Raw genomic sequence first — 26,937 nt, 5'->3', positions numbered from 1 at the left:
ATTTTGGGTTTTTTGTGTGTTGAGCTAAGTGTATCCTCTTTGGAATTACTGTAGACCCAGGCAGTATAAATAGTGGAGTTTAGAGAGCTATTCAGCTGATACAAATGTTTGTGTCTTCTTTACCACGAGCTACACAGCTCTGTAGACTCCTCTGGATGTATTTATCTTGCAGGGAATTTCTCTGTGTTGTCAGGGACCATTCTGCATCTACCCTGGCCATATGTGGGGAGTGGAGGCTGAAAGACTAAGACAAAAAGTATTGGAAGTGGAAAAGGCTTGAGTTTTGGGAACTGGTAGATGGATGGAGTATATATGCCTATGAGTATATATGGCTGCTCAGGATCACTGGAGAATAGGAGAGTAATCTCTGTTGCATTTTTTTGCTGTCTTTAAAAATACACTCAGATCTATCATCCATTTATCTGGTGTTGGTCCACATATAAAACTGCAGCTTTCTAATGTTATAACATTTACACTAGCGACTCAAGTTATAGCCTTAAATTTGAAGACATTAAGTTTTGAAAAAAAGGCTAGAAAATAAAGTTTTTTATTCTTTACTCAACATTGGCAAATATGGGCACAGGGTTCCCAGTGATGGGAAACAGGACAAGCCATACCATTAAAAACCTTATATCTTATGATACGTTCTTGTATGGACTAAATAATCACAGCCTTCAGTATTAACCAGTTTTATCCTCACCTGCGTGTCCAGGCCAAATAAGAGGAGGTTGTCTTGAGTTTGAAAAGGGACTTATAACAACTAAGTAACATACTCATATAGGAGTGGGAAAGTTCCTGCCCAAGGACACTAGATTCTGGGGACAGTGATGAAAAAAAACCCCAGCATCTCCTTCTCCCACCCCCTTAAACTACTTTGAGAGCTCAGTGCATCGCTACTACAAGTTGAATTTCACTTAACTGTACCTTCCTAAAAGTTTAAACTTAAGTTTTGCAGTAACTTAGGCCTGCTTCTGTACTCAGAAATAAGAGAGAAACCATCCAGAGGGAAGTTAACTTTTTAGTTAGAGAACATTCTTTTTGTTTGGTTTTTTTTTTTTTTTTCAAAGCATATAAATTGCATTTAAGTGGAATTCATCAGATGTTAGGAAAAATACTTCTGGTGCCTTCAGGGTGGTTATCTTTGGAGAGTGAAGTTCTGTGTACGCAGTGGGACCTTGATATGAAAAAAAGAGTGTAACGATGATCTCTCATAGACTGAAAGGTCAACACCAGCTCCCTATGTACTCTCTACATCTTTTGATATACATAGATGCAAAGATAAAAAGAACGTAGATGGAACATCAATCAAGAAAAAACCCTTTATTCTCCAGGCGGTGGGGTTTTTTTCCAATATTGCAAAACATACCTTACCACACTTAGGAATCCACATATAGAGGGAATTCATTTCACTGCATCACTCCAGTGTTTCCAGATGAGCACAAAGATAGCACAACTAGTAGCGTCTCAACTGTAAATTAGCTGTCTGGGCATCAAAGTGTTTGTAACCATTATTCAGTATAAAAATAAGCCTGCTGGTATTAATGGTTTCTCTGATTACACATTGCTTGGGAATGTTTGGGATACTGGGAAAACACCATTTCTCATGGGTAATGGTTGAATTGGTTAAAAGTAAACAGAAAATAAACAGAAACAGGTTTTCATTATTACCTATATGTCTGTAAATATTGTGTCATTCTCGTTGGAATGGGAAAAAGCTATCAAATGGAAAAAGTTTCTTGTTAGGGCAAATAATATCAATAGACTTTTTACGCTGCTACAAATCTGAGATTATTAGGCTTTTCTCACGTTGGGGCTGATTGCTATGGTTACATAAACCGTGCTATTTGTTTGGGTCTTCAGTCCTGGTAAAATATTGTTGTTTTTAGAGCATTTTAGTGAACATTGCTCATACTGCAAATTTAGGTGGTTTTGCTGGGAGCACAAGGTGTTATTTGCTTTTCTGTCTTTTAGTTTTTTGAGTATTTTTTTGCCACTGTTTGCTTTCCCTGAGGAAGAGGAAGATTCTGGGCTGTTGTATTTTGTATTTTTGACACCCAAATGCCTGTGTTTTAACACTTTTGGAAGGAAACTTTAGAGAGAGATATATATTATTTATATCTTTAATTAAATGTAGGCACACATACATATAAACAGTATTTCCATGGACCATTTGATTGGGAGCCAAATGGAAGACTAAAGGAATGTTCTGCTCCTAAGTGTATTTTAATACTATGTTTATTTGCGATCTTGTGTTGAATGTGTTTGTTGCTTAGATATACTAGTGACCGTATATTGGTACTGACACCATAGTTATTGTTTATGTAAACTTTGGAGAATTGGGAAGAAGGAACGATGCTGAAGTATGCCAAAGGTGCCGTTGGTAGCAGGTTATTGAAATTGCTGTCATGTTTTAAAATAGTTAAACAAATCAGTGCTGATAACGATTAGTATTTTTGTATTTCTGACGTTGTGTAGAGATGCAATAACGCAAATCTTTTCTACAAGACAGGATGTAATTCAGATGTTTTGCGAGGGGGCTAGGGGTGTGATTGTTTCAGGCCTATTTTCTATGTAGCAAATGACTTATCTTTTATACCTAGATATGTGTCCTTTATACAACTCCATTAGCTTAATATTTAAGTCCTTTCTGCATGAATTAAAAAATACAACAGTTTATTTCTTAAGGTAAGATGGTAACCAGGCCTATACTGAGAACAGTTTTATCGTCTCAAGCTTTCCTAAAAGAATTGGCCACTTGCATAAACCCATTTTCAAGACAATTTTGCACAGGATTCACTAAACTCAAAAGAAAAATCCATGGAGTTGTGAATGAAAATTATATAAACATTTCAAACACAGTATCACTCTATGACATTATCACTTCTCACCTGTTGCAATGAAGAAATTTTCTGACACTATTGTGAAGAGCAAGACTGAAACCTCAGCACAGAGACCCCGTATTTTTTGGCAGAAAGCTTCACAACCACCCACTTTTCTCACTCCCACCTGCAAAGCTCCATGGTGCAGGAGTACCTTGGACCAAGCTTCAGCGTGCGCTCCTGAATTTCTCTCTCCTTCCATTGATGTATCATTGATATCATTGATAACATATCACAAAAAGCCTTCTGTGGAAGAAAACAAGCTCTTCTCACAAATGAAAACACTAGAGGAAAGTTTCCTATGGCACGAAATACAAGGGGGTTTGATGGTGTTCTTCTATTTCAACTGCTGCAGAGGAGAGGGTTCGGAGATTTAACACACAAGGTCCTGGATTTAACAAATAGATGAGAAGATTCACAAACCAGTATTAAGGAAAGGATGTGTGCCTGCCTCATCCATAGGAGGCTGGTGCATGCCTCTCAACCTAAGTTGTGCCATCTTAAGTTATATGAAGGTTCATTTATCTGCTGTTTCTAGACATGACAGATGTAGTAGAGAAGCCTCTTTTTTCCTCTCCTTACTCCGTATATTCACAAAGGGAATGGCAATAGCTTTTCCAGTATTACTCTCCAGCCAGGAACCAAAACCTAGTTTTAATCATGCTCACGGGTCAGCCCTGCAAATAATACCTTCTACCAAATTACTAAGAATCCCTTTCTTTTAAACTGGCATTTACCCTCTGATAGCGGGGTGAGCAAGCTGTGTGTCATCATACCCTCTCCATACAGTTTGTAGCAGACAGACAATATAGAGGAGCACTGAAAGTAATTTGCAGGCTGCACTCCAGCTAAATATAGCCAAAATGAGCTCAGATCTATTGAATTGCACAACTTAATGGGGTAAAAAAAAAAAAAAATCTATTGACTATCGAATACAAAGACAGTGCGTTTGGTTAAGGAAGTGCTTGAGCCGCAGATCACCGGGTGCTGTATGACTATTCAGGGAAAGAATTATTATAAGCTTGTCTCGTAGTTCTACTATTGCCTAAGCCTTCATGGCTAGCTACTGTTGGAGCCGGGGCTAAATGGAGATTTGCTCTGTCCCACCTTAGATACATTCGATCATTGCTTTTCTCCCTTTGGTTTTGGGGTGTTTTGTGTTATTTTATTTCCTTCTGACCACAGGATTAACCTGGGCTAGTACAATTTTTCTCCTCAGGAGTGAAGAGGTAATTTTGCTAGCTTCTGGCCTTATATTGTCTGTGGTATTTGATTGAATTCAGATAGGATTTTGTGAACATTTGTGCAGGCACTTAAGCAAAAAATGGAGAATCATTCAATATGATTCATTCAATAGTCACCATCTATGTATTGTTATCTTCCTTTGAGTAAGTTCCAGTCTCAAAGCTAGCATGTCACAAGATTTGATTACACATTACCCAGTTGCTAAGTCCAAGTGTTGTCATTCGTTGTTGCCATTTGCTAAGCCACAAGGGGCCAAGCCCTCCCACCTATATTCACACGAGAGTTCGGATGTCATTAGGAAAGTCAAATATCTGTGGCCTAAGGTGAAGGTCATTAAGGCAATCTAATAGTAAATACATTGCTTCTTATTGAATTAAGTATATTGGAAATACTAGCATTTTTGGTGTCAAAGCTCATTCTGATTGGACTACGCTTGTAAACTGACAGACTATCCTTAAAATAGGATCCTATGGCAAATTTTTAGAACAGATATCATTTTAGTACTGAGAGTAAGAATAGGGACATAAGTACAATGAAGAATACAAAGTATGCATGTTGATGTGATTTTAGTTTTATCGGCTTTCAATGAAGATTAACATGCAAGGAATTAAAGTGAGCATAAGACATCGACATCTCTTAACCAGAGAAGTTGCCTCCCTTTGTACTCGGTTTTCTCGAAGCATTTCTTTCTGTTTATGCATTAAACTCAGAAATGATTAGCTGTTGAATCTTATAAACAAAATAAAAGAAGTAATTCATAGCATGGCAAATAAATACTGAGTCATGATACCAGAGCAGTCAAATCTCTGGAAAGCAGGCCTGCCTTTCAGAAGGACCATGTTGATAGACCGGAGAAATGGGCTGATGGGAACCTTATGAAGTTCAACAAAAGCAAATGTGGGATGCAATAACCCCATGCAACAGTACAGCTTGTGGGCCAGCCACATACTGGCCTGTGTTAGCAAGAGGTTAGCCAGCAGGTCAAGGGAAATAATGTTTCCCCATTATTTGGCACTTGTGACACCGTATCTGGAATCTGTGTCCAATTTTGTGCTCCCAAGTACAAGAAGGACTTTGACATACTGAAACAAGTCTGGCAGAGGGTCATCAAGAAGTTTAGGGGGCTGGAGCACCTGACATATGACGAAAGGCTGGGAGACGAGCTTGTTCAGCTTGAAAAAGAGGAAGCTAAAGGGGAAATTTATTGCTGTCTACAACTGACTCATGACAGCATACAGAGGAGATGGAGCCAGACCCTGCTTGAATGTGCATGATGATAGGGCAAGAGGTAAAGGACAGCATTTGGACTGATACGTAATAGGAAAAAAAAGATTCTGATCAAAGATTTAAACTGGTTGGCCAGAGAGGTTAAGGAAGTCTCTGACTTTGGAGATGCTCCAAACCTGCCTGGTCAAGGTGCCGAGCCGCTTGATCGAACTGGACCTCTTTTGAGCAGAGAGTTGAACTAGACATCTCTGGGAAGGTCCCAAACATTTTTCCGTGTAAATTATTCTACAATTCCATGATTCTGTTCCCCATTTGGGATATTAAAATGGCAGGTGGGGTAGAAATAGAAGAGCTTTTCTAAAAACACATAAATGATAAACCATCTCAAATTTCTAAAAACTGTTTAAAAATCTAGGTAGCGTATAATTGGACTTTCCAGCTTCTGCACTTTCTGTAATCTGTAACTGCTGGTATTTCCTGGAATAGACGTTTTATGTATACAAGGAACAGGGTTTTCTGTCTTTCATTTTGTCTCAGTCATTGTGGTTTATTTTATCTATAATGTTGCTTGCTGTATTCTTCCGTAAGAATATGATCCGGCTGCTGTGCAAAATTGCACTCAGCGATAACTTCACATGTGTCAGGGCTATGGAATCAGAAGCAGTAAGATTTAAGCATTTTAAGTGTCTGTTGAAATGGTAAAATAATATAATTAAACTCTACATGTTGCAAAATGGGAGATGCATCCTTACTCAATCCACTAGAAAATGGACCCAGAACATTCCTAACAAAACAGGCTGGGTAATAAACTGGCATAGTTTATTAACACTACACGAGGTAGCAGGTCTCCATTTGTATGTTTTGCCCCTCAAGCTTTGAATTTTCTCTCCTCTCTTTTCTTCCATTTTTCTCTACCACTTTTGATGAAGATTGAGGATACCTAGACAGTTATACGCTTTCATTAAATGAAGCAGAAAAGGTTATTTTAATTTGGCTACTCAGGAAAACCAGTAACAGTTCTCATTTTCAGATAGCTACCTTACATAAAGTCCTCATAAAGTGAACATGCAGAGTTTAATCTTACTGATATTCCCAAGATCAGCATTTGATGCCTTTAATAATCCAGGGTTTACAATTAGCTAACTTTAACATGGCAAAAATTAGGCATTGCTGCCGCTTTGGCTTGACAAAGCACATCCACAGCTACAGCTGTGTTTTCAGGGAAGACAAGACCATAATGGTATCACTAGAAAAAATACTGATTTTACATACAGAATAAATTTTAGAAATGGTTTTATGTGAATTCAGTACAATTTTATCAAGGCGGGGGAATAGGTTTATTTGGGGGGCAAAAAAATATTCTTCTCGGTTTAATGTGTGGATGTGTGGTTTGAGATATCGCTCTTCACTTGTGTATGCACGTAGTGGCAGGCTTTTAGAATTTCTTTGGTATATTGGTATCTATCATATACAGTATACTTGATGCTTAAAATCTTTTCTTTTGATGTTCTAAAAGAAATTTCATTAAAGGCAATGGCAAGAGAGCAATGTAAACTGGCAGTATCAAAAATACATTATTGCATGTATTTTATTCTCAAATAATTCTTAAGCATTTTTTCCAGACTCTTCTTTTAAGTGGTACGTGGAAGGGGCAAAGATATAGACTCCTTAGTGGCAGCATTAAGTGCTGTTGAAACTTTGGCCCTGGAACTTCGGAAGCAATCATTAAATTTGGTTTTCCATTTGATCAAACGAAAGAAGGACGGGTAGTCTCTCTCAGAGGGCTGGATTTTATTTCCCAAGGCTAACAGCCATTTCCAGGACTTTGTCAGACCTACTATGAGTTTTTTCTACCATTGTCAGATGGTATTATTTAAAATCAGTTCATCCACTTGTGTGGGATTCATATCCTATATCATACAGTGACTCTGACAAGAAGATGCTTTTACTAGGAGTGTTATTCAAAGCACTGTTGATTTTCTCAGGCTGCAGACATCTGCAGAAAAAGCTTGTAGAACATACAGCATCTGGTATCGTGTCCTAGCTCCTTACACAGACCATATCAAACAACTTAGAAACGGAACACATACTCTACATCCGCTTGGAAATAATTTTTTTAATGTTTGTTGTAGATGTATTAGCTGTCAGCTCATATCATCAGCTAATTATTTTATATCTGAAAATTGTAATAGCATCCTCAGATGTACTAAACTCAGGCATATTTCCAGCTACTAATCACACCCTTCTTAAAATGGGAGTTAACTCTTGATGTACCCCGAGGCTGGAGATCTGATTTCTAGTTCCAGTATTTAAAGAAATATATTGGTGAGACGACTGCTGTGCCTGCTAACCTTGTTACCCTGAACTGTATTTTAAAGAAAGAGACAAAAATGCTGAAGAGACATTGGCATCTTTGAGAAATGCTAGATCTGACTCTAGAAATGTCAGAAAAACTCAGAAACCCCAAAGAAGCCAATCAACCACCAATGAAGAGCATATTTTCTCCAACAGTATATATGGTGGCATGAGAATCTACAGCAACTTCTAAGAGTGCAGCCAAGTAATTGGTGCCCAACTGGGGTTGTTCGTGTTGTTACACCACAAGGACCTTTAATACTAAATAGGCTTCAGCCTTCAAAGCTGTGCCTCAAAATCTTGTTATCTTGCATCCCAATTACGTGAAATTAAGTGTAATATTTTGAACCAAAGATGTTTTTCCATTATTCTGTGAGTAGGACTATGTGATTTTTATAGATTTTTTTATACATCTTTGATTCACCTTGCCACCCCTCCACCTCCCAAAAAAACCCCTAACCCTTCCATTTCAGTCAGTCTGAACCACCAAGAAAATTTAAATAGAATGAGAGAAATCCTTTGAAATGTGAACAGGTTTTGACATTTCCAAAATTAAATTATTTTCATTTTCAGGTTAAATTTCCAAAGCTGTCAGTGCCCAGCAGTAAGAATATCAACCTGAACTATGGCATATATTCAATATCTTTATAACTGCTTATAATTCCTGTTATAATAGGAATTAGAGCCATCACCTCCGTTTCAGGAGATTATCCTGGTACTAGGATTCTGGGATATCTCTTGCTAAGCTCTTGAATTCAAAGCTTTCTACCTTTTAAAATCATTTGACCAACTGTAGAATTTCTATATTTAAAAATATTATCTATTTTCCTCTTTTGTAAGTGACTGAAAATTTTGCATGTTGAATTGAACAGTGCTAACATCGTTGGAAGGTAGTGTCTTCATTGCAAGCAATTTTAAGAACATGCGCAGGGAATAGTCTCTTGTTGAATTTATTTCTATAACAGGCTGGATGAATGAATACTATGTTCAAAAGCTGTTATTAATGCAGCATAACAATTTGTGTAGCGGGCACCGCAAATTAGGAAGAAAGTCAACTTACCCAAAGTAGCCCTTTTGTAAATGTCTCACAATCCGAATACTCTTTACATTGTTTTTAATTGCTGATTTGAAATAAACAGTAGCTTGTCTCTGATGATGCGACTCAGAGGAGCTGTGCTGATTTAGAAGAACTGAAAATCTGAGCAGTTAGTTTAATAGTTCATAATTAAATTTACAAATCAGGTTACATTTAAATGAATTCTTTTCAAGTGATTTTAAAATGACATATTTCTACACCATACAATTACAGTGAAGACTGGTGGTTTTGCTTTGAATTATTATGGTATTATTATGGCAATTTAGAAATGTTTCAAAATATTTTCTAATTATGCATATCTCTCCAAATGAGATAAAATTAAGCAAAGCTTTTTCTTAAAATAAATGTTTTAAATTACTCTTAGTAATTCAGAATATTGTACCTCAAACTTCATAATAATTTATAATTCTGATACACTAGTAAATTTTAGGTTTGTGGGTACATGTGACTAATTAATTTAGATTTGTACTCAAAAAGGAAAGTCCAATATCTGCATATTTAGACAGTGCATCAAAATACTTACTTTTGGAACTAAAACTAGTGTCCAGTACCCAGTTCAATATATTAATTAGTGCTACATTATTGTATATAGTTGAGAATTTCAGAGGTCATTGACACACTGCATTTAGATACTTTCTGAGCGATATAAAGGTCTGTCTTCACTGAATTATGTCTTGTAAAACTAAAGGAGTTTTAAAATAATTGCACACGTGTAATATCGAACAGTAGAAGAGTGCTGTAGGATTTAGCTGAGATAGTGTTAACATTAGCTCATTGTATCAATATTTGTAAGACTGAGAATCTCAAGGGTTGTTTCTTTGGAAAGCTGCATATATTCATTATCAGTTTAGACCATCAGTATAAGAACTGCCTTTGTCTTGGCGATATAAATAAAGACTTGTCAGTAGCAGATGAAGACTTTCCCGCTTTACGAGTGAAGGGAATGTGTAACAAAGGTTGTAGAAGTCTGAAATTTCTGCTGAACATATTACTTTCACGGCGTGTCTTATACTAAAAAACTTAAAAATATTTCACAAAAAATGTTTCTTCTAATGTGTTGTTTTAAATTCTATATTACTTAAGCAAATATTTAAATATTATATTAGCTTTTCTGCATACTTGACATGAATATAATTCTACCTTCCTGCCAAGTATGTCAAAACCCAAATTCACTTTCATTTGCCAGGGTAAATGTTTATTTTGTTTTCCCACATAATGTGCTCTTTAAAGTGTCACCAGGATACCAAATCTGATTGCTTTTTAATAGAGACACGGTGGGGTTTTTTTGCTTTCATTAGGAAACAGGATAAACTATCAGTAAAGCTTATGGTAATGAATCCATACACAGTAGATGCTCTTTGCTCTCCGTCCCCTCATCTCAGGATTAAAAAAAAAAAAAAAAAAAATCCCATCAAAACTATTGTAATGGTGCCTCAATTTTTATAAATACATGAAGTCTATGGAAGTAATGGATGTTGGGCGGGCAATCAGCGCTGCAGAGCAAGAGACCAGGACACATAGCATCTGTTTCTTCTGTTAAAGGTAAGCTATGATGACTCAGGGCTTCCCAAAACAACTTTGTTGTTTGTTTTGCTGTGAAATGGATGAGATTATTTAAGATATAATTCATTGGAAGGTCGCTGTTGAAAAACTGTGGTTTCACTTGTACAGAACATCTACATTTCAGATACTAAAAGCTGCCAGCATACGCTTGCCTAGGTTTTCACAAGTCAGTCAGTGTCACTTTGACTTTCGGCCTTGAAACTCTCGAAGTATTCCTCCAATCTTAACCAAACTAATAAAACCTGGCAAATTTTGTTCACAAATTAAAATTTTGAATTTTCTGCTTTTAAATGATATATCAGTAAAGTTTCATCTGAAAGTTTCAGTTCTATATATGTAACTGGTCTAAGAATTACTGTGAAAGTTTTATGCAATTCAAAAATTTTTCTTTGAGATTTCCCTTTTGTTTCACAGAGAAGGGAATGGGGATGTTTAATAACAGAACTCCTGTAGTGGCTTTGGATGGTGGTGATTGTTTTGAATTAATGACACCATATGTTTCTTTGGTTTTATGTAAATGCTTAATAATTTTGTGGTATATTTATCAATAGGCATGGTGTAAGGGACTAACTAAATAGATTGTTCCAAATTAGCCGAATTAGCTGATGGTTCAAATTAACTTAATTCCAAATGCTACATCATTTTGTTAAATCCTGGAATCTTCATGTTTTCCTTTTTCTCTCTAACATTAGAAAGAGAAAAGAGAAAGTAGAGGGGGAAAAAAAAGGAGCGTTTGCCAATTAAACAAAATGCTTTTGGGAAAATAATCTTTTTATGATTCTATTTCTCATGTATACAGTGGAGATAATGCTCACAAGGCTACTATGAAGATAAATTTGGTCATATTTAAAGAAATTAAGAAAAAATAATGAATAGCAGCATAGAAAATTTTGCATAGTTAAATAGCAAATGTCACACAGTCATTTGACTAAGGAAATATTCCCACTGGGCCAAATTCTGTTCTCAGTATCGTGAACAAAGTCCCAGTAAAAAAAAAAAAAAAAAAAAATCCCAATACTTTTCTTCAAAGCCTTTCAATTCAGGCAGTGATTTTTAGGGTCTTCTTACTCTTCATACCTGGGCACATTGAGCAGGTTTGAGTTTGCTTTTTTCTCCCCCAGCCTGTGCAAGCTGGGTACGCATGGCTGGCGTGCATCGTGGCATCACCATGCACAAGGTTCGCACTGGTTTAGTATCAGTGCCAAATAACTCCATAAGCTTTGCAGCAATTGTGAAACGAGCCTTAAAACATGATTAATTCAGCCTTCGTTTGCACTCAGTCATGCTCAGATGGCAAATTACTAGGAAAACCCAGGCAGGAGTTTTGAATATTGCAGTCCTGTTCTTTTTCAGATTGGGAAGCCTGGGCTGTTCAAGAGGCAGGAGGCAGCCAAATTCAGCCTGGGAGGCTGAGACAGCCATCTCTCTTATCAGTTATTCTGAGCTTTAAGAGAAATGTACTCTGTCTTTATAAAAACACATGCAGATAATATGTAATGCATACTGGTCACTGTTTTTCTGAGGGAAGCATTTCCTTTTTAACTCAATGCGTGACTCACTCATTCTCTGAATTTCGTGATGTGATTTTTATCTGGAGTTCCATGTCTTGCAATTATCAAATTAGAAAGGTTTTTCCAAAAAGAATAAAAATCTAACCACAGAATTAGACTCAGTGGCGTAAATGCCACAAGTTGAATGTGAAATGCTTATATACACACTCCTTGTGTTAAGGAAGCAAGAATACATTTTTGAATACCGCTCTATATTGTTCTGTGATTACAGTGGACAGGAAAACTTTTCTAACAGAAAAAGTTAATTCAAGTAACTCTTCACTCTCCAGTCACATGTCAAGGAGACCACATCTACATACATATAGTACCATGTATTTTAATTTTAATTAATTAATTTTAATGCTTTCCTTATGGACATTCAAGAATATACTTCTTACACAAATTCATAAAAGTTGCCAGCTTTGGATTCGTCATGTAAAGTGGCTCAGCTAAATTATTTTACTTATTTTTGTAGTTAAGAGGTATGAGAATTAATGAATTAGTGGCCTTCCTTTCAAAAACCGGATCAATGTCTTGTGCTAGGTTCATTCCATAGGTTATAATCTCCCAGTTTGCATTAACACTGTGTCTGTATGGCTAAACCGTGAAGTTCTCAGCTGGCAACCAGATGTCTATTTCTATCAATCATCTGCATTCCTGTGTCCTGCAGGGAGAAGGGCACATCCAGAGGGGACACGTTCTCTTACCAGAGCTGGGATAGGTGTGATCAGCCTATAGAAGTGCCTCTCTTTTCCCACTGATTATAAAGGGTGACTAGATTACACTCAAACACCAAACTTTGTGTGAGGTGAGTCCTAGCCCAAGAGGCAATGCTGTAATGACTTTATGGAAGAACCCAGCCAGCTTAGCAGCAGCTGGAGTTCTCTCTAGAGCCATACTGGCCTGTTTTCATTCCAAAATACCTTTATATATACAGTCAAAGTTGGATTTCTAATCTGCATGTGAGCACATATAGAGAAAAAGCTCTTTTAGGATGTGTCCCATTTTGAGAGCCCGTTCCTCTGCTTTCCTTTGACAAGAGGGTGATAATCATCTGTACTAGGTACAACCTTAAGTTAGGAGAGATGTTTGTAGGATGAGATCTTACAGCTATTGAAGTTAATGGAAGCTCTGCTGGGGACACTATAGAACTAGGATTTCATCTATAAGTTGTAATACTGAATTCAGATTTTTGAATTGGATTGCTATAATGCACACCAAATTACTTGTGCATATAGCAGAAGATCTGTGTCTTGAATTTCTTATTCATGCATGTACATTCTGGCATTATTTTGGAAGTTGGGCTTTTTTTTAAATAGTTTTTCAAGAAACAACATAACTGGGGGGAAAAAAAAAAAAAACCTAACCCAAACCCCAAACCATTTTTCATTCCACTCTGATTGAAAGAGCATCACCTGCCAAGGATGCCTGCATGGATATGCCTATAGCATCGTAGTACTTATGGATCTCCTGTGCACAATGGTAATTTCCTGTGTAGGATGGTGATATCCCAAAGAATGGCAGATACTGTGAGAACTGGCTGTTCTACTGGGAGTAAATATAAGACAAGTCTGTTTTATTAAGGGTAAGGGAAAAGACAGAATTATAATATTTACAAATAAGATAACAGGAGTAAAATGAATATGTGTTGGTCATATGATCTGAAACCTCTTCAAGTTTCTCCTAGTCAAAATTTTCCTTTACCTTCTTATGCTCCTCCTTTTAGTGGAGCTCCAGAGGATTATTCAGGAGGGTATTTTATAGTGTCTGTCAGCAGGCCTGATTCACAAAGATATGCCATATCACAGGAAAATGAATTTAATATCACAGGTATTGCTTACTAGTATATACCTTGGGTTCACTTTGCTTTCCTTTCTTTTCAACATAAAGCACGTAAGAACAATGTTCTTGAGGAATTCCTCCTTCTTCATTTTTTATTTAACATTAGCAAAACTCTTAAATGCAATTTGCAGAAATGTGTATTGATGCTGGTTATTAACAGGACAGAGTTTTGTGATGCAAATTTTTTAAATTAGGTTTGTTCTCTTACTTGCATTTGCCAGTTAAAGCCAGTGAATGAGAAGGCTGGTCCCTAGCTGGTCCCAAACTTACCTACTACCTTACCCAGTTTAACTACCTTTACTGGATGTATTGCTTAACAAGTTGTGGCTGTAAAGTGAATAATTCTGGACATATTCTAGTTGGGTGAATAGAACATAGAATTTTTTTGGTTGGAAAAGACCTTTAAGATCATCAAGTCCAACCATTAACCTACAACTGCCAAGTCCAACCACTAAACCATGTCCCTGAGTGCCAGAATAGACAGAATATGTCTATCACTATAGAAAGAATATGTCTGGGAATTGAGTTTCACTGAAGCAGATTATGGCTAGGATTCACCTCCTGGTGAACTTTGAGTTGAAACAGTTGAAACTTCACCTTGTGCCATTCAATGTGGATCAGAATGAGCCGGATTGTATCCTCCAACCCTCTTCTACACCCAGGATGGTGAGCAAGCGTGCGAGGCATGTTGTGCCTGTACCACTCCGAGCCAGCCTCCATCCACAACCGTAAACAACCTTTGAGCAAAAAGTGTTTAGCAAGTGGCTGTACCTAAATTGGGTTCAAAACCAACCTATCTGCAAAGAACAATGGGGGAAAACATTATGAGGGTGAGAGGTACTTGAGGATTTTTTGAGATGACACCTAATATGATAACTACCAGAAATTTGCATAGAATCCATTATAAACATTAAGTAAATGCACATTTCTAAGCTGTCTGTCCTTTTATTTATCCATCTATCCATATCTCTAGTCATAAAGCTAAAAGAAATATTTCAAAAATTTCTCATGGCTTGCTTACAATATTTTCCTTTTGCTTACAAGTGAGTCTCTATAATTATTATATCATCGTTAAATAGAATGACTGCAAGCTTTACTTGTGAGATGCTAAAGCTGTTTATATGAATCTCATCTATGAATTGATACAGAGCCAGGATAAGTGTTCAGAAGAATGCTATCCAGAAGACATAAAGGTATCCTAATATTAACCTGGTATGTAAAGTTTTTGATGTACAGGCAGATGGAAACCACAGAAAGGTGTTACAGTGTCCTCAACCAGAAAAGTGAGGGAAGGTCAGTCGTCTTAATGTATTAATAAATCCCACGTAGCTTTTTAAGTTCGGTAGCATAGTTTATCCAAAATTATTTTATGGTTTTTTGGAAAGCACTGGTAGAAGATGATAGCCATAAATTTGACACATAGTTTTACAATATTCCTGATGATACTTATTATAGCAGAAAAAAATATTTTCGTGGAGAAATCAAAGGTATCCCATGAAATGGAAATGTTTTGTTTGCAGGTTCCAGCTCCACGTTTCAGACTAGCAGTAATAAATTTAGACAAGGAATTTGGATATGATATGGAGCTGGTTCAAATAAATACAGTATGTGTAGATTTTGCATATGTTCAAGGGCAAAGTCTTATAAGGGCAGTGACTCCCTGTCAGGAGGTCAGTTTTATTTATTCCTTAAACAATGAGATCATGACTGCTGGGAATTAATCCATTCACTTTGTTATTGTCTGTGCAATTCCATTTGCTTGCTTTCTTCATAATTTCCTTGAAATTTTTGCATAATCTTAAATAGTCTTGCCAGCACCCTTCCCCCTACTTATCTGTACATACTTTGTTAGATTACATTTTACATTCTTTGAGGAAGATGAATGGAGTTAACACACAGCCAGGGTACAAAGCAGCCTTTGTATATTCTTGCATTGCTTTGAGAGCAGAGCAGGAACCAAATTTACTGAGTCATTCTTTAGTCTTGGCTTTTGCTTAGCCCTAAAATGGAAGTTGCCCTATTGCTCGTGGTGTTCTTCACTCATCGCTTATCAGAGTAGGATTCATCTTGCTTTTCTGAGGTTGTACGTACTGTGGACATGTAGACCTAAGCCAGTGTCCCTCAGGCTCCGTTGCTGATGTCCACAGTTGAACTTCAGACAAATTCATAGATGTGATTCATCTGACTTATTTTAGACACGTAGTTTAAGATGAATTTGCTCTCTAAAGGTGCCTATATCTTTTTTACTGCAAAGGGACTTTAGGTGACTAATTAGGATGCTGCAGATGTCCAACTTATTCAAGTGAATCCCATCTTTTGGCCCTGGACAGAAAATCACCAATTTTCCATAATGAAAAATCAGAATTTAAAAATACTTTTATTTTAAATAATATTTGTTATAATCCACAGCTTCCTTTCATGTCTTTTACAGCTGTAGATTGTTAACATCTCTGTAACAGTTAAGATTTTTAAGGTTCTTAAGGTCTTAAACTCTATTGGGTTAATAATATTGTAAAGAAAAAAAAAGCAAAATTATTTCTGCTATTTGTAACTGTGAAAATATATTAAAATTGAGATCATCTTGATCTGCCAGAAAAAGACCTCATGTTTTCTTCTAATATTGGGAACTTTGTACTAAACACATGAGCACTCAAATACAGTATTACATCAAAGGCCTCAAGTTTGCTATGCAGACTTGTTCAGATTAATGGTTACTGCAGAATGTATGGTATGTTCTATAAGAGGTGGGTAAAAATGATAGAAATTCCCTGTATGTCTGTACTTTATAGCCAAATCAAGTATTACATTACAAAAGCTATTGATCTTTCCCCAAGTGGCATTTTTATTTTCAGTATAAAACTCTGAGTAAGCTTAATCTTTGAAAATGCTTACTCTTAAAACCTTTTTTTTTTTTACTTTGCTTACCAATTCAAGTGATTCTCAGAAGAGTACATACATTTTTCCTTTTTGTAACAAAAATCGTCAGACAGTGATAATCCTCAGACAATTTCAAGATACAGAAGACTAAAAATGTGTTTTCAGCATATTTTGTAAACGCTTCAATATTGAGCTACCTTGTGCTTTATTTTTCAAATGATTCATTTTTAATCTAGATAATTTTTTACCTGCACCCCTAGAGCTGTCAGGTACAGCATACAGTGCCTCGTTATTCTCTAGTCTAAATAAATAATAAAAAAAATTATTTAGCATAGTCTTTTAGTAATATCAGCCATCACAGGGAAACTTTGTTTCATCCTTAGGGTAGTCACCTAGCTCCTTTGAAGCCGTGAGAGGTAGACAATGTAGGGGTCTTTAGCAACGGAAATCAGGAAATCACGCCACAATATGAATATGCAAGCAGTTTGGGAAGCCAACATCATCATCATTAACATTGTTACCAAACACAGGGGTGTCCAGCCATGCTGCACATGTTTTTCGAATGTTCCAGCTCAGCAGCTACTCGGCACATTTCCTTCAAACACAAAATGGTTGTAAGCAAGTTAACATTTGGCCTCTTGCCTTCCCCTCACACAAAGAGCTTTGTATGTCAAGTGTCAAAGCTTTAAAATGGAATCAAAGTAAGATTATTTTTCATCCTGGATGGTAGGTGACAACATGCAACTCTTTACCTTTTCTTTCCCTTTTTAATCTTCCTTTTTAGTTCTTCATGCTGAAAGAAAGATAGAATGCAACACATTTTTGGAAGACTAAGCGTACGTTTACTGTGCCAGGTCCTATCTACTGCACCCTTCAGCACGTTCCAAGGAAAGCAAGCAAAGTATTTTAACTCTGCTGTACACCACATAACTCACCTTCTTAACTGCTTAGAGTGACTGGTACTACTATAGAGGCAGCAAAAAATATCTAATTTTAATTCTTTTAATAAACCAGTGGGGCAGTGTCATTGATGTCACATCTGCATCTGGTTTCAAGCTGAGATTGCTTCAAGGTGGTGTATCATTAGGGGTTTCGATGTTTCTTCATGTAGGAAAGATTCCCAGCAAATTTGCTTTTATACTGATGAAAGAGGACTTCAGTCCTGTTGGAGTGACTTGCTACTTCCAAGAACAGAATTTGGAAAATTTCCCTTGTGTAAAATTGAAGTTGTTTCTTAGTTAAAAAGTCTTGTATCATATCTTGTTTTCAAGAAAAAAATAGTTGAAAAATAAGGACTGTGAAAAAGAGCAAGTGGGTGTTCTGTAAACTTAAAAGAAAGCATTACTTACAGATTATAGCATTTCCACAAACTTTCTGCGGCTTCCCCAACATTGAATGCCGTTTCCTTTAAACTCTTTTGGCCTCGAGTAACACTTTCTTCACAGTAATGCGCTCGCCCTTTCTTCTCTCTTTTAATCCCATGTTATTGATTCATTTTGAATTTATAAAATATACCTTAGAAATGTAGAGATAAGGGAACATAAAATTTTTCCAAAATAGGGATGATGTAAGAGAAAATAATTACTGTTTATGATCTTGAGAAGTGAAGAGGAAAGATGATCTGCTGTTGTCATCTGCTTTGCTGTTTCCTTAAAGATGATATACCTATGCTATCCATCTATTTATTTGCTGGTTATTTATAGACTATTCTAAAACTAGTAGGACTGATGGAATGGCTATCCTTATCCCTTGAACTGTGAGTTTCCATGCCATGATGTGGGGGTTTTTGTTAAAGTGTATCAGGAAGAAAATATAGTCCAGTTATTTATGATAAAAGCTATTTTGTTGGGTGGTGGTTTAGAGCATCACTCTAGAATCCACCTTTAAGAAAGATTTCTTTTACAGAGGACAATTGAAGGGAGAAAGCAATTTTATTTCACAGATATGTAGGTGATTTTACTACACAAACAGTATTCATACAGAGAAAAAGTAAGTATAAGTATTCAGTTAGTATGTAAGAACAAAATTAAGTCCAGTGTTTAAATAACTACTGTAGACAATTTGTAGAGAGAAATGAAGTCCCTGCTGGAAAAATCCCCCAGCAACACCTTTCTTTTAATGAACTTTTATAGTCTATTTGCTGAGAGTAGCCATTGCTAAATCATTTAGTTTAACATAACTACTCTTGGGATTAATCTGGTTTCACAGTTTCCATATTACATTATGGGATGCCTGTTAAAGTTAACATATCCTTGTCAAATTTCTAGATTTTTTTTTTTCTCTTTGTCATCTGAGGTAGGACTTTGAAGCATAACCTTTCTTCTGTTAGCATTTCATGTCATTTTGCTTTCCTGTGCCTTCCTTCTTGTTGCAAAGGGTTTTAAATCCCTGGGACTGTGGGATGTGAATGGTAATAGATAATGCCTTGACATCTATGTGACAACAGGTGAAAACTGAATATCCCTGGGATTGATACTGGGGCCCATATTGTTCAATATCTTAATCAGCAATGTGAATAAAAATGTGGGCAAAGATTCAAAATGCACATTCTGCAAATCCGTTGATGATAGTAAATTAAGAACGGCTGGCACACTGGTTGATGGAGCTTCAGTCCAGACAGATCTTGTAAACCTTGAGAGTTGAACCAACAGAAAATTCACTGAGTTTCTGCATCTGGGACAGGGTAACCCCATGCATCAGTACAGGCTGGATGCCAACTGTCTGGATAGCAGCCCTTCTGGGAGAACCTGGTGGGTGATAATCAACATCAAGCCAAACATGAGTCAACAGTTTGGACTCATCACAAAGCAAAACTCACAGTTTTGCAGAAAAGTGGCTGGCAGACTGAAGGAAGTTGTCATGACCTTCTGCGTTACGCTGTTGAGCCAAATCTGGATCACTTCATCCAGTTTTGGGTTCTTCAGTTCCACAGAAATGCTGAGAAACTGGAAAGGTTTAGCTGAAAGCTACTGAGAGCTGAAGGCCCTGGAGCACATGACCTGTCAGAAAAGGCTGAGAGAGATTACTTAGTTTTACTAGTCTGAAGAAGAGGAGGCTAAGATTAGATAGCAGCCTACAATTGCTGAAGCACAGCTACAAACAATGATAGAACCAAACTTTTCTTAGTAGTGCTGGGTAGAATAAAGGTCAAGAACCACAAATTGTTGCTTGGTGGTTTCACGTAGGACCTTAGAGGTCTTTTTGACTAGTACAACACTGGAGCAGGTTACCTACTGGAGACTTAAAATCTCTGTCCTTGGAGGTTTTCAAGACTTTGCTAGAGAAAGCCACAGCTGATTTCATCTAGTGTTGACAACAGTCCTCTTTTAGGCTGGAGGTTGGGCTAGAGACCTCTAGACAGAGGGTTCTTGGAGAAAGATCTCAAGCAACAGTTCTGCAAGCCTGCACATTTCCATGTAAAATTTCAAGAAAATTTTGTCATAGAGAAACTCAGTCATTTTGATTACCCACCTGAAGTTAAATTATTTCAACATTAACTGGGAGTACCGAACTAGTAAGGTCTGACTGGCAAACGAAGACACAAATGATTACAGAATTTCAACCATATTGCATAAAAAGTTAGCATTTTAAAGTATTTGAAGAAGTTATCTCTTGATATGTGAAAAATTTAAACCCAAATTAGATGCCTTTCTAAAACATATAGTAAAATATTTACATATAGTAAAATAGTACATATAGTAAAATTACACAAGTAAAATAGTACATATAGTAAAATTACACAAGAAATTCTAGGACTGCCATTTCTAGGATGCATTATGTGAGAAGTATCCTGTGCTATGCAGAAGTTCAGATTAGATGATCCTGGTGGTGCCTTCTCTTTTCAAAAGTATGACTGAATTAATTCAGAGGCAAAACAGATCTCTGCTATGGTTATGTTAGATGAGGGTTGAAGTTACGGCATGTATTGTGAAAATTATTTTTAAAGGATACAAAATCAATCTAGACTTAATGTCTCGATGGAATAAATTAACTGAAAATTTCTACTTATCTGAAATGGCAGCTCCACAAAATGTAGTCAAGATGCCAGAAGCATGCATAGGAGAACTGAAAAAAATGCCTAAGTAGAACAGTTTCTATCCTGGTGACTAAGAGTCAAAATACAGTAGAAATGATTGACTGGGTGAAGAAGAAAAGAAAGAAGGAATATCCAGGTATGTTCCTGGACAGTTTGTGGTTTAATTTACACCTAAATTGAACATGTTGACTGTCAACGAGATCTCATAATTGATGAATTGGACTGTCATAGCAGAGTGACCTAAAAGGCAGAGAATAGAGGAAGAAACTGTGTATGTGAAGCACTGATTTCCCCCCCGCCTCCCCCCCCCGATTTGAGAAACTGCTAAGGCCAAATGCTGGTTGTATAGCCTGTCTCCAAATACACTTACCAACAGCCATTTTGTTTTCCCTTAAATCAGATGAAAGAACTCTGCAATTTCAGTTTTATCAGATGTAAAAGTGCTCAGGGAGTGAGAGCAAAATTTGTGTATGTGTGTGATTTTTTCATTGTTGTTTTCTATCTTTAATGCGAACACACTTGTGCTTTACCTTCTTTGTGTCTGGTTCCTTAAGCTCTGTGGACTCACTGCAGCAGTACAATGCTCATGAGCCAGCAGTGTACCCTCATGGCCAAGGTGGCCAATGGTGTCCTGGGGCGCACTGAGAAAAGCATGGCTGGCAGGTTGACAGAGGTTATCCTTCCCCTCTACTCTGCCCTGGTGAGGCCACATCTGGAGCTCTGTGTCCAGTTCTGGGCTCCCCAGTTCAAAACAGACAAGGAACTACTGGAGAGAGTCCAGGGGAGGGCTATGAGGATGATGAGGGGACTGGAGCATCTCTTGTATGAGGAAAGGCTGAGAGAGCTGGGGCTGGTTAGCCTGGAGAAGAAAAGACTGAGAGGGGATCTCATCAATGCTTATCAATATCTAAAGGGTGGGTGTCTAGAGGAAGGGGCCAGACTCTTCTCAGTGGTGCCCAGTGACAGGACAAGGGGCAACGGGCACAAACTGGAACACGGGAAGGTCCATCTCAATATGAGGAAAAACTTCTTGACTCTGAGGGTGACCAAGACCAAGCACTGGAACAGGCTGCCCAGAGAAGTTGTGGAGTCTCCTTCTCTGGAGAGATTCAAAACCCGCCTGGACATGATCCTGTGCAACCTGCTCTAGGTGATCCTGCTTTAGCAGGGGGGTTGGACTAGATGATCTCCAGAGGTCCCTTCCAACCCCTACCATTCTGGGATTCTGTGAAAATCTCAGTGCCATCAGCCACTCCTGATACCACTTTGTATCCTTAGTTATGGTTCTGTTTTTACCAGGTTTAATGATTTATTCATTGAGTTATTGTTTGGAAGATAGTTATATTCCTTTCCTTGGTGTTTAAGACAATCTACTTCCCTTGTTTGAGAGACTTGAGTAAACTGTCTGCTTCTGAAGAGGATAATCATTCTCTTTAATCTAACTACTACTTCCTGCCTCTGATACGTGAAGGATTTAATCTCTTCTAAAGACCAGATCCTTACCTTGTGAAAATCATCTCTGCTCTGTTGAAGTAAACAAAACTCAAGCATGTGCTCAAACTTAACCATGAATTTCAGTGCTACTTCAACCATGATTCAATTACGGCATAGTGTATATGTGGAGAGGAGGGTGTGCGTAATGGTTATGGTTTCATACCTTTACTTTTTTGAGATATACTCTTTTGGTTGACACTGGAATCTGTGTGAAATACATTCTTAAATCCAGAAGTGAATATTTTAAGCTGTTTTTTCTTGAAGAAGCTCTAATTCAGTCTAATTTCCTTTCTTTTCCTATAGATGTTCAGAAGTATAAAAAAATCAAGCAGAGATTAACAGTGAAAAAAATGAAAGAGACACATTTACCACTTAGTTCTTAGTGTGTATTGAGTGTGGGAAGGGCCACTTCAATGCTCCTCTCTGTCTGATATATCCCCAATGTGATGGAATTTATTTATTTCACTACTGTTAATGCTCCCATTTTAAAAGCACACAGGTTCAGTTCTGCTCAGGGCGGAACACGTTGGCCTCAGTCCAGGAGAACGTTTTACTTGTCTGGTCATCTGTAAACACGTAGGCAGATCACTCATGTGCTTCAGTTTAAATGTGCACCTCGGTCAGGGCAAGAGTGCTCAGCACCTTTCCTAACTCAGCCCTCGTCGCTGTCGTAGGTGAGCAGTGTGCAAGCAGATTTTTAAAATAAGAATTGACATGCTCCTTTGGGAAATTTAACTCACAAGATTAAAAACCAATCTGTGGTTTATATTTCTGCATCTTGACTTGTTCAATGCATGTTTAATTTGGAAGGGTTAGTTCAAGGTTATGGCAGGGGTGCTGTGCTGCTATAATTTCTGTTGTGGAATGCAGTTCTTGTTGGAATAAGGTACATCATGTACTTCTACTCTTTTGTCAGAGAGCAGAAAGACAAACACGAATGATGGACTCGGTCCAGTATGCAGAATTTTGTGAAAGTCGGCAATTGAGTTTTTGTAAGTATTATAATGACTGCACTGTATTAAGATATTCAGTTATTATTTCATGTAATAGAGAACACACCAGAACCTCACGTTTTTTGAAAGCACTTTTGTTTCATCTGCAATAATAAAACTTTAAATTCTTTGTCTGCATAACTCCTGGGAACAGTTAATTTAGCTTAGGTTCAGGCTGTCAGGCAGCATATTTTATTTGAATATCTACCAAGCTTTCTATATGCTCAAATACTGGGGACGACTGCAAAGACAGAGCTGGTAAAGAGTTAATGGATTAACACCCACACTGCCTGAAGTCTGTCAGGGTGGTGTTATAGTCAGCATATTAGTAAAGTTTCATGGTTGCAGGTTTTTTGGAATGCATCTAAAATTAGAGAAGAGCAGCAAGTTTTGCTTTTATTTCTCTGTCCGCAGAGACACAAAGAACTTACTAAAGAGACTTTTCTATTTTAAGCTGTAAGCTCCTGCTGTGGAATTTATTCAACATTAGCCAAATTCATCAGTATACGCCATTCCAACACTAATAACATGATGACAGAATTAGGGCTTTACTAGCACTGAAAACCAACTTACTAGAAGTACTTGTGGGCCACAACTATAATGAGCTGTAAATTAATGGGCTTGATCATGTAGCAAAACATCATTACAGAAGCGGTTAAGTGATGACTAAGGTTTTAGGTCAAATGTCAGAGAAAGTGAGGTGAAGGAGCCAGTAAAAATCATGACAAAAGAGCACATGATCCTACAACACAGACTTGAACACAATGGTGTCTTTAAATGAGAGACCTTATCTTGTTCTTCCTTTTAAATTCAAAGAAAGAGTGACTCATTTATGGCAAATAAATGACACATTTGAAATACTGTTCTGTATCAGCAAATGTCAGCAAATGTAGGAAAACATGTTTTGTAAGCATTTCTTTTCCTAATTCAATATGTTTTGTAAGCTTAGTTACAATTTGGCATCACACATCTGTGAGCCATTAGATAAATGATACTGCAGATTAGGGTGACTTCAGCAAATGAGAGGTTTGTGATAAACTCATTTTTAAAACCCCAAAATTATCATCTGGAGACGGAACAAATAGAAATCTTAAATTTGTGAAATAAAATTGAATGTTGCTGACCAGGGGGATTGTGATCTATAAAAATATTTCAGTGTTATTTTCACAGTGTTTTTAACTCACCATGTCTATACAGTTCTTTTTCACTGACATTTAATGGCATTAAAGAATAAGAGAATTAGAGTGCTTAGAAAATAGTAGCAAGAGAGACTCATACACAAATTCAGTTGCACACTATGAACCCAACTGGAGAGAACATACTAAAGTCCATGCAGAACATTTGTTCATAACTAACGCAAAGGCTATTTTTTACTTTTTTCTTATATTTTAGTAAAAATTGAATGTATTGCTATGTTTAAAGTAGTAAACCCTTTTTACTGTAATGTAAACCCATGAAAACTGTGTCACAAGAGAATAAACCTGGAAAGGACTTCAAGAAGCCTCTTCTAACAATATATATTCATAATTACAGCTCCACATATTTCTGTGCAGTTTTAAAGACAGGTGAAAGAAAAGGCCTATGAAAGGATCAAGTATTACAGGATCACAAATTTACATTCTAGGGAACATTTTGTGGTCGTGCTGTCACCTTCACGCTTCTCTTCCTTTGTTGTTTGGGGGTTTTTTGTCTTTAGCAATCCAATGTAGCCTTCTCCTAAAAAAATAACGATTATTCACACCTCTTTTCTGTTTAACACCTGACTCGTCTTTAAAGTTTTAGTCCTCGTTGAAGAGTCTCTTTGAAAGAGCTGTTTCAAATTATTCTCTCACCTTGTATTTACTTCATTTTGGTTGTCCTGTCTTCACAAACAGCCCTCATTAAGACCTCTATATTACTAGTTCCTTTCTGTCCAAGTCTCCACAGCTTTCTGTGATCAGCTTGTCCACCACTGACCTAAGACCATCCATTTTCCCTCCTTCTACTCTCTCAGCAAATATCACATTTCTTTGTCCCCTGTTTTTCTCTGTACTTTCTCCTAAGTGAACTCATCCATTAGCAGTGTGAGGTTCTCGTGTGAATGTTGATCATTTGCAGATCTACATCTATCCTTATTTCTTTATAGCCAAAGCACATTTTAAAAACACTCATCTACAAATCATTTTGGCTAGCTTGTCAGCACCTAATCCCTGCATGGTTAACAGAAGGACTTCCTAGTTCTTCTGTCCTTCATCTGTCTTTGTTATTGTTAATACAATTATCATTTTATCTGGACTCAGATTTGTGTTGATTTCTTCTAGTGCTTTCTCTCATTCATCAAAGATGTGGTGCAATGTTTCTTTTACAATAATATATTCAAAATCAGGTTTGTCCTGTCTACATCCTCTGAGGTAGACCCTTCCTTGTTCTGAAAACTCCTGTATGATTGATTAACTGTGTGTTTTTCTCTTTACTCCATGCTGCTTATGGGTTTTCAAAATGTTGTGTATGAAATAACAGTCTTTTCCTCCACTTATTCCATTTTGATAATTCCTTCCTTGGCAAATCAAATCACATTCGCACTCCTTATTTCACATTTACAATATTTTCTATGACTGGAAAAAATAATGCATTATTTTGTCTTACCTGTTGTTAACTTTTCCTTTTCCCCTTACCATTTTAACTGACAGCAAAGAAAGCATCCAAGTTTCGTGACTGGCTGGATTGTAGCAGCATGGAAATAAAGCCAAATGCAGTTGCAATGGAGATTTTGGCATATTTAGCATACGAGACTGTGGCACAGGTAAGGGAGTACACTGATTGAACTCTAGTTAAACAAAATTAATTAATTACTCTTGAATGTAGTTCGGCCTCAGGTGACTGTGTTGTAAGCCCCTTTCAAAGCTTGCAGTCACTACTTCGGCTGCCCAAGCTAACTGGATTCCTGTCCATCTTTCAATTTACTGTATCACAGATGTGTACTGTATCCTATTCATCCATTTGATAAACAAATAGAAATGTTTTATAATGGTTACAGAACAGAGTGGAGTCCAACACGAACTTTATTCAAGTCCAAACTGAAACCACATACTTCGCTATGTGACCTTTGGCAGTGCGCTGAGGCTCATTCAACCCCATTGCACAATTGGATTAAAAAGCAGGATTTCCTGGAAAACAAAACGTTGCCTTAGTGCCAAGCTGAGCCCTCTTGGGTAGATAGATTACTCCATATATTTACAGAAGTGGAAAAGAAAGGTTCTTTAGGCTGAAATCTCTCTGAATAATTTTGTTTTCAACGGAGAAACACTAAGAAAAATCTGCCTCAACCCACAACTGCTCTCTCTCTTCATTGTTGCGATGGTATTCGTAGTAAGTACCATGTCAGTAAACCTACCTGTTTATTGGCTGTTTTCACCCCTCCAGTTGGTGGACTTGGCCCTTTTGGTTAAGCAGGACATGGCTCCCAAAGCTGGTGACCCATTCAGTCATGCCATATCTGCCACCTTCATACAGTATCACAACTCTACTGAGGTAATTCTTGCTTTTTCAAATATTAATGCATTTTATGTTTTACTTTTACATGTATTTGGTAGTTTGTGTCTTTCGAAGAAGATGTTATTAAATCTGGTATTGATATAGACTTCTATTATGGAGTTTATGAACATTGAAGTTCTGGATTTAGATGGAAAGACTCTCAGTCTTCTCCAGGCTAACCAGCCCCAGCTCTCTCAGCCTTTCCTTATACCAGAGATGCTCCAGTCCCCTCATCATCCTCATAGCCCTCCCCTGGACTCTTTCCAGT

At 37.2% G+C, this 26,937-nt stretch overlaps 1 protein-coding gene across 9 annotated transcripts in view; it reads left to right on the top strand.

Annotated features, from left to right (window-relative positions):
- The window catches only part of SUPT3H (SPT3 homolog, SAGA and STAGA complex component), a 283,193-nt gene that overhangs the window by 199,777 nt on the left and 56,479 nt on the right, over positions 1-26,937 (top strand). For 8 of the 9 annotated variants that reach the window (XM_054820115.1, XM_054820119.1, XM_054820111.1 and 5 more), the window contains 3 exons: positions 23,081-23,156; positions 25,826-25,938; positions 26,559-26,666. In XM_054820115.1, coding sequence (XP_054676090.1) covers positions 23,081-23,156; positions 25,826-25,938; positions 26,559-26,666 — 297 coding nt within the window. The remainder of the gene's footprint in view (positions 1-23,080; positions 23,157-25,825; positions 25,939-26,558; positions 26,667-26,937) is intronic. The other variant, XM_054820118.1, reaches the window with a different exon arrangement.

The sequence above is a fragment of the Grus americana genome, chromosome 3 (genome assembly GCF_028858705.1).
Source record: "Grus americana isolate bGruAme1 chromosome 3, bGruAme1.mat, whole genome shotgun sequence".
In the NCBI taxonomy this organism is placed as follows: domain Eukaryota; kingdom Metazoa; phylum Chordata; class Aves; order Gruiformes; family Gruidae; genus Grus; species Grus americana.
Note: the sequence above shows the minus strand (reverse complement) of the source record. Positions and strands in the feature narration are given on the sequence as shown.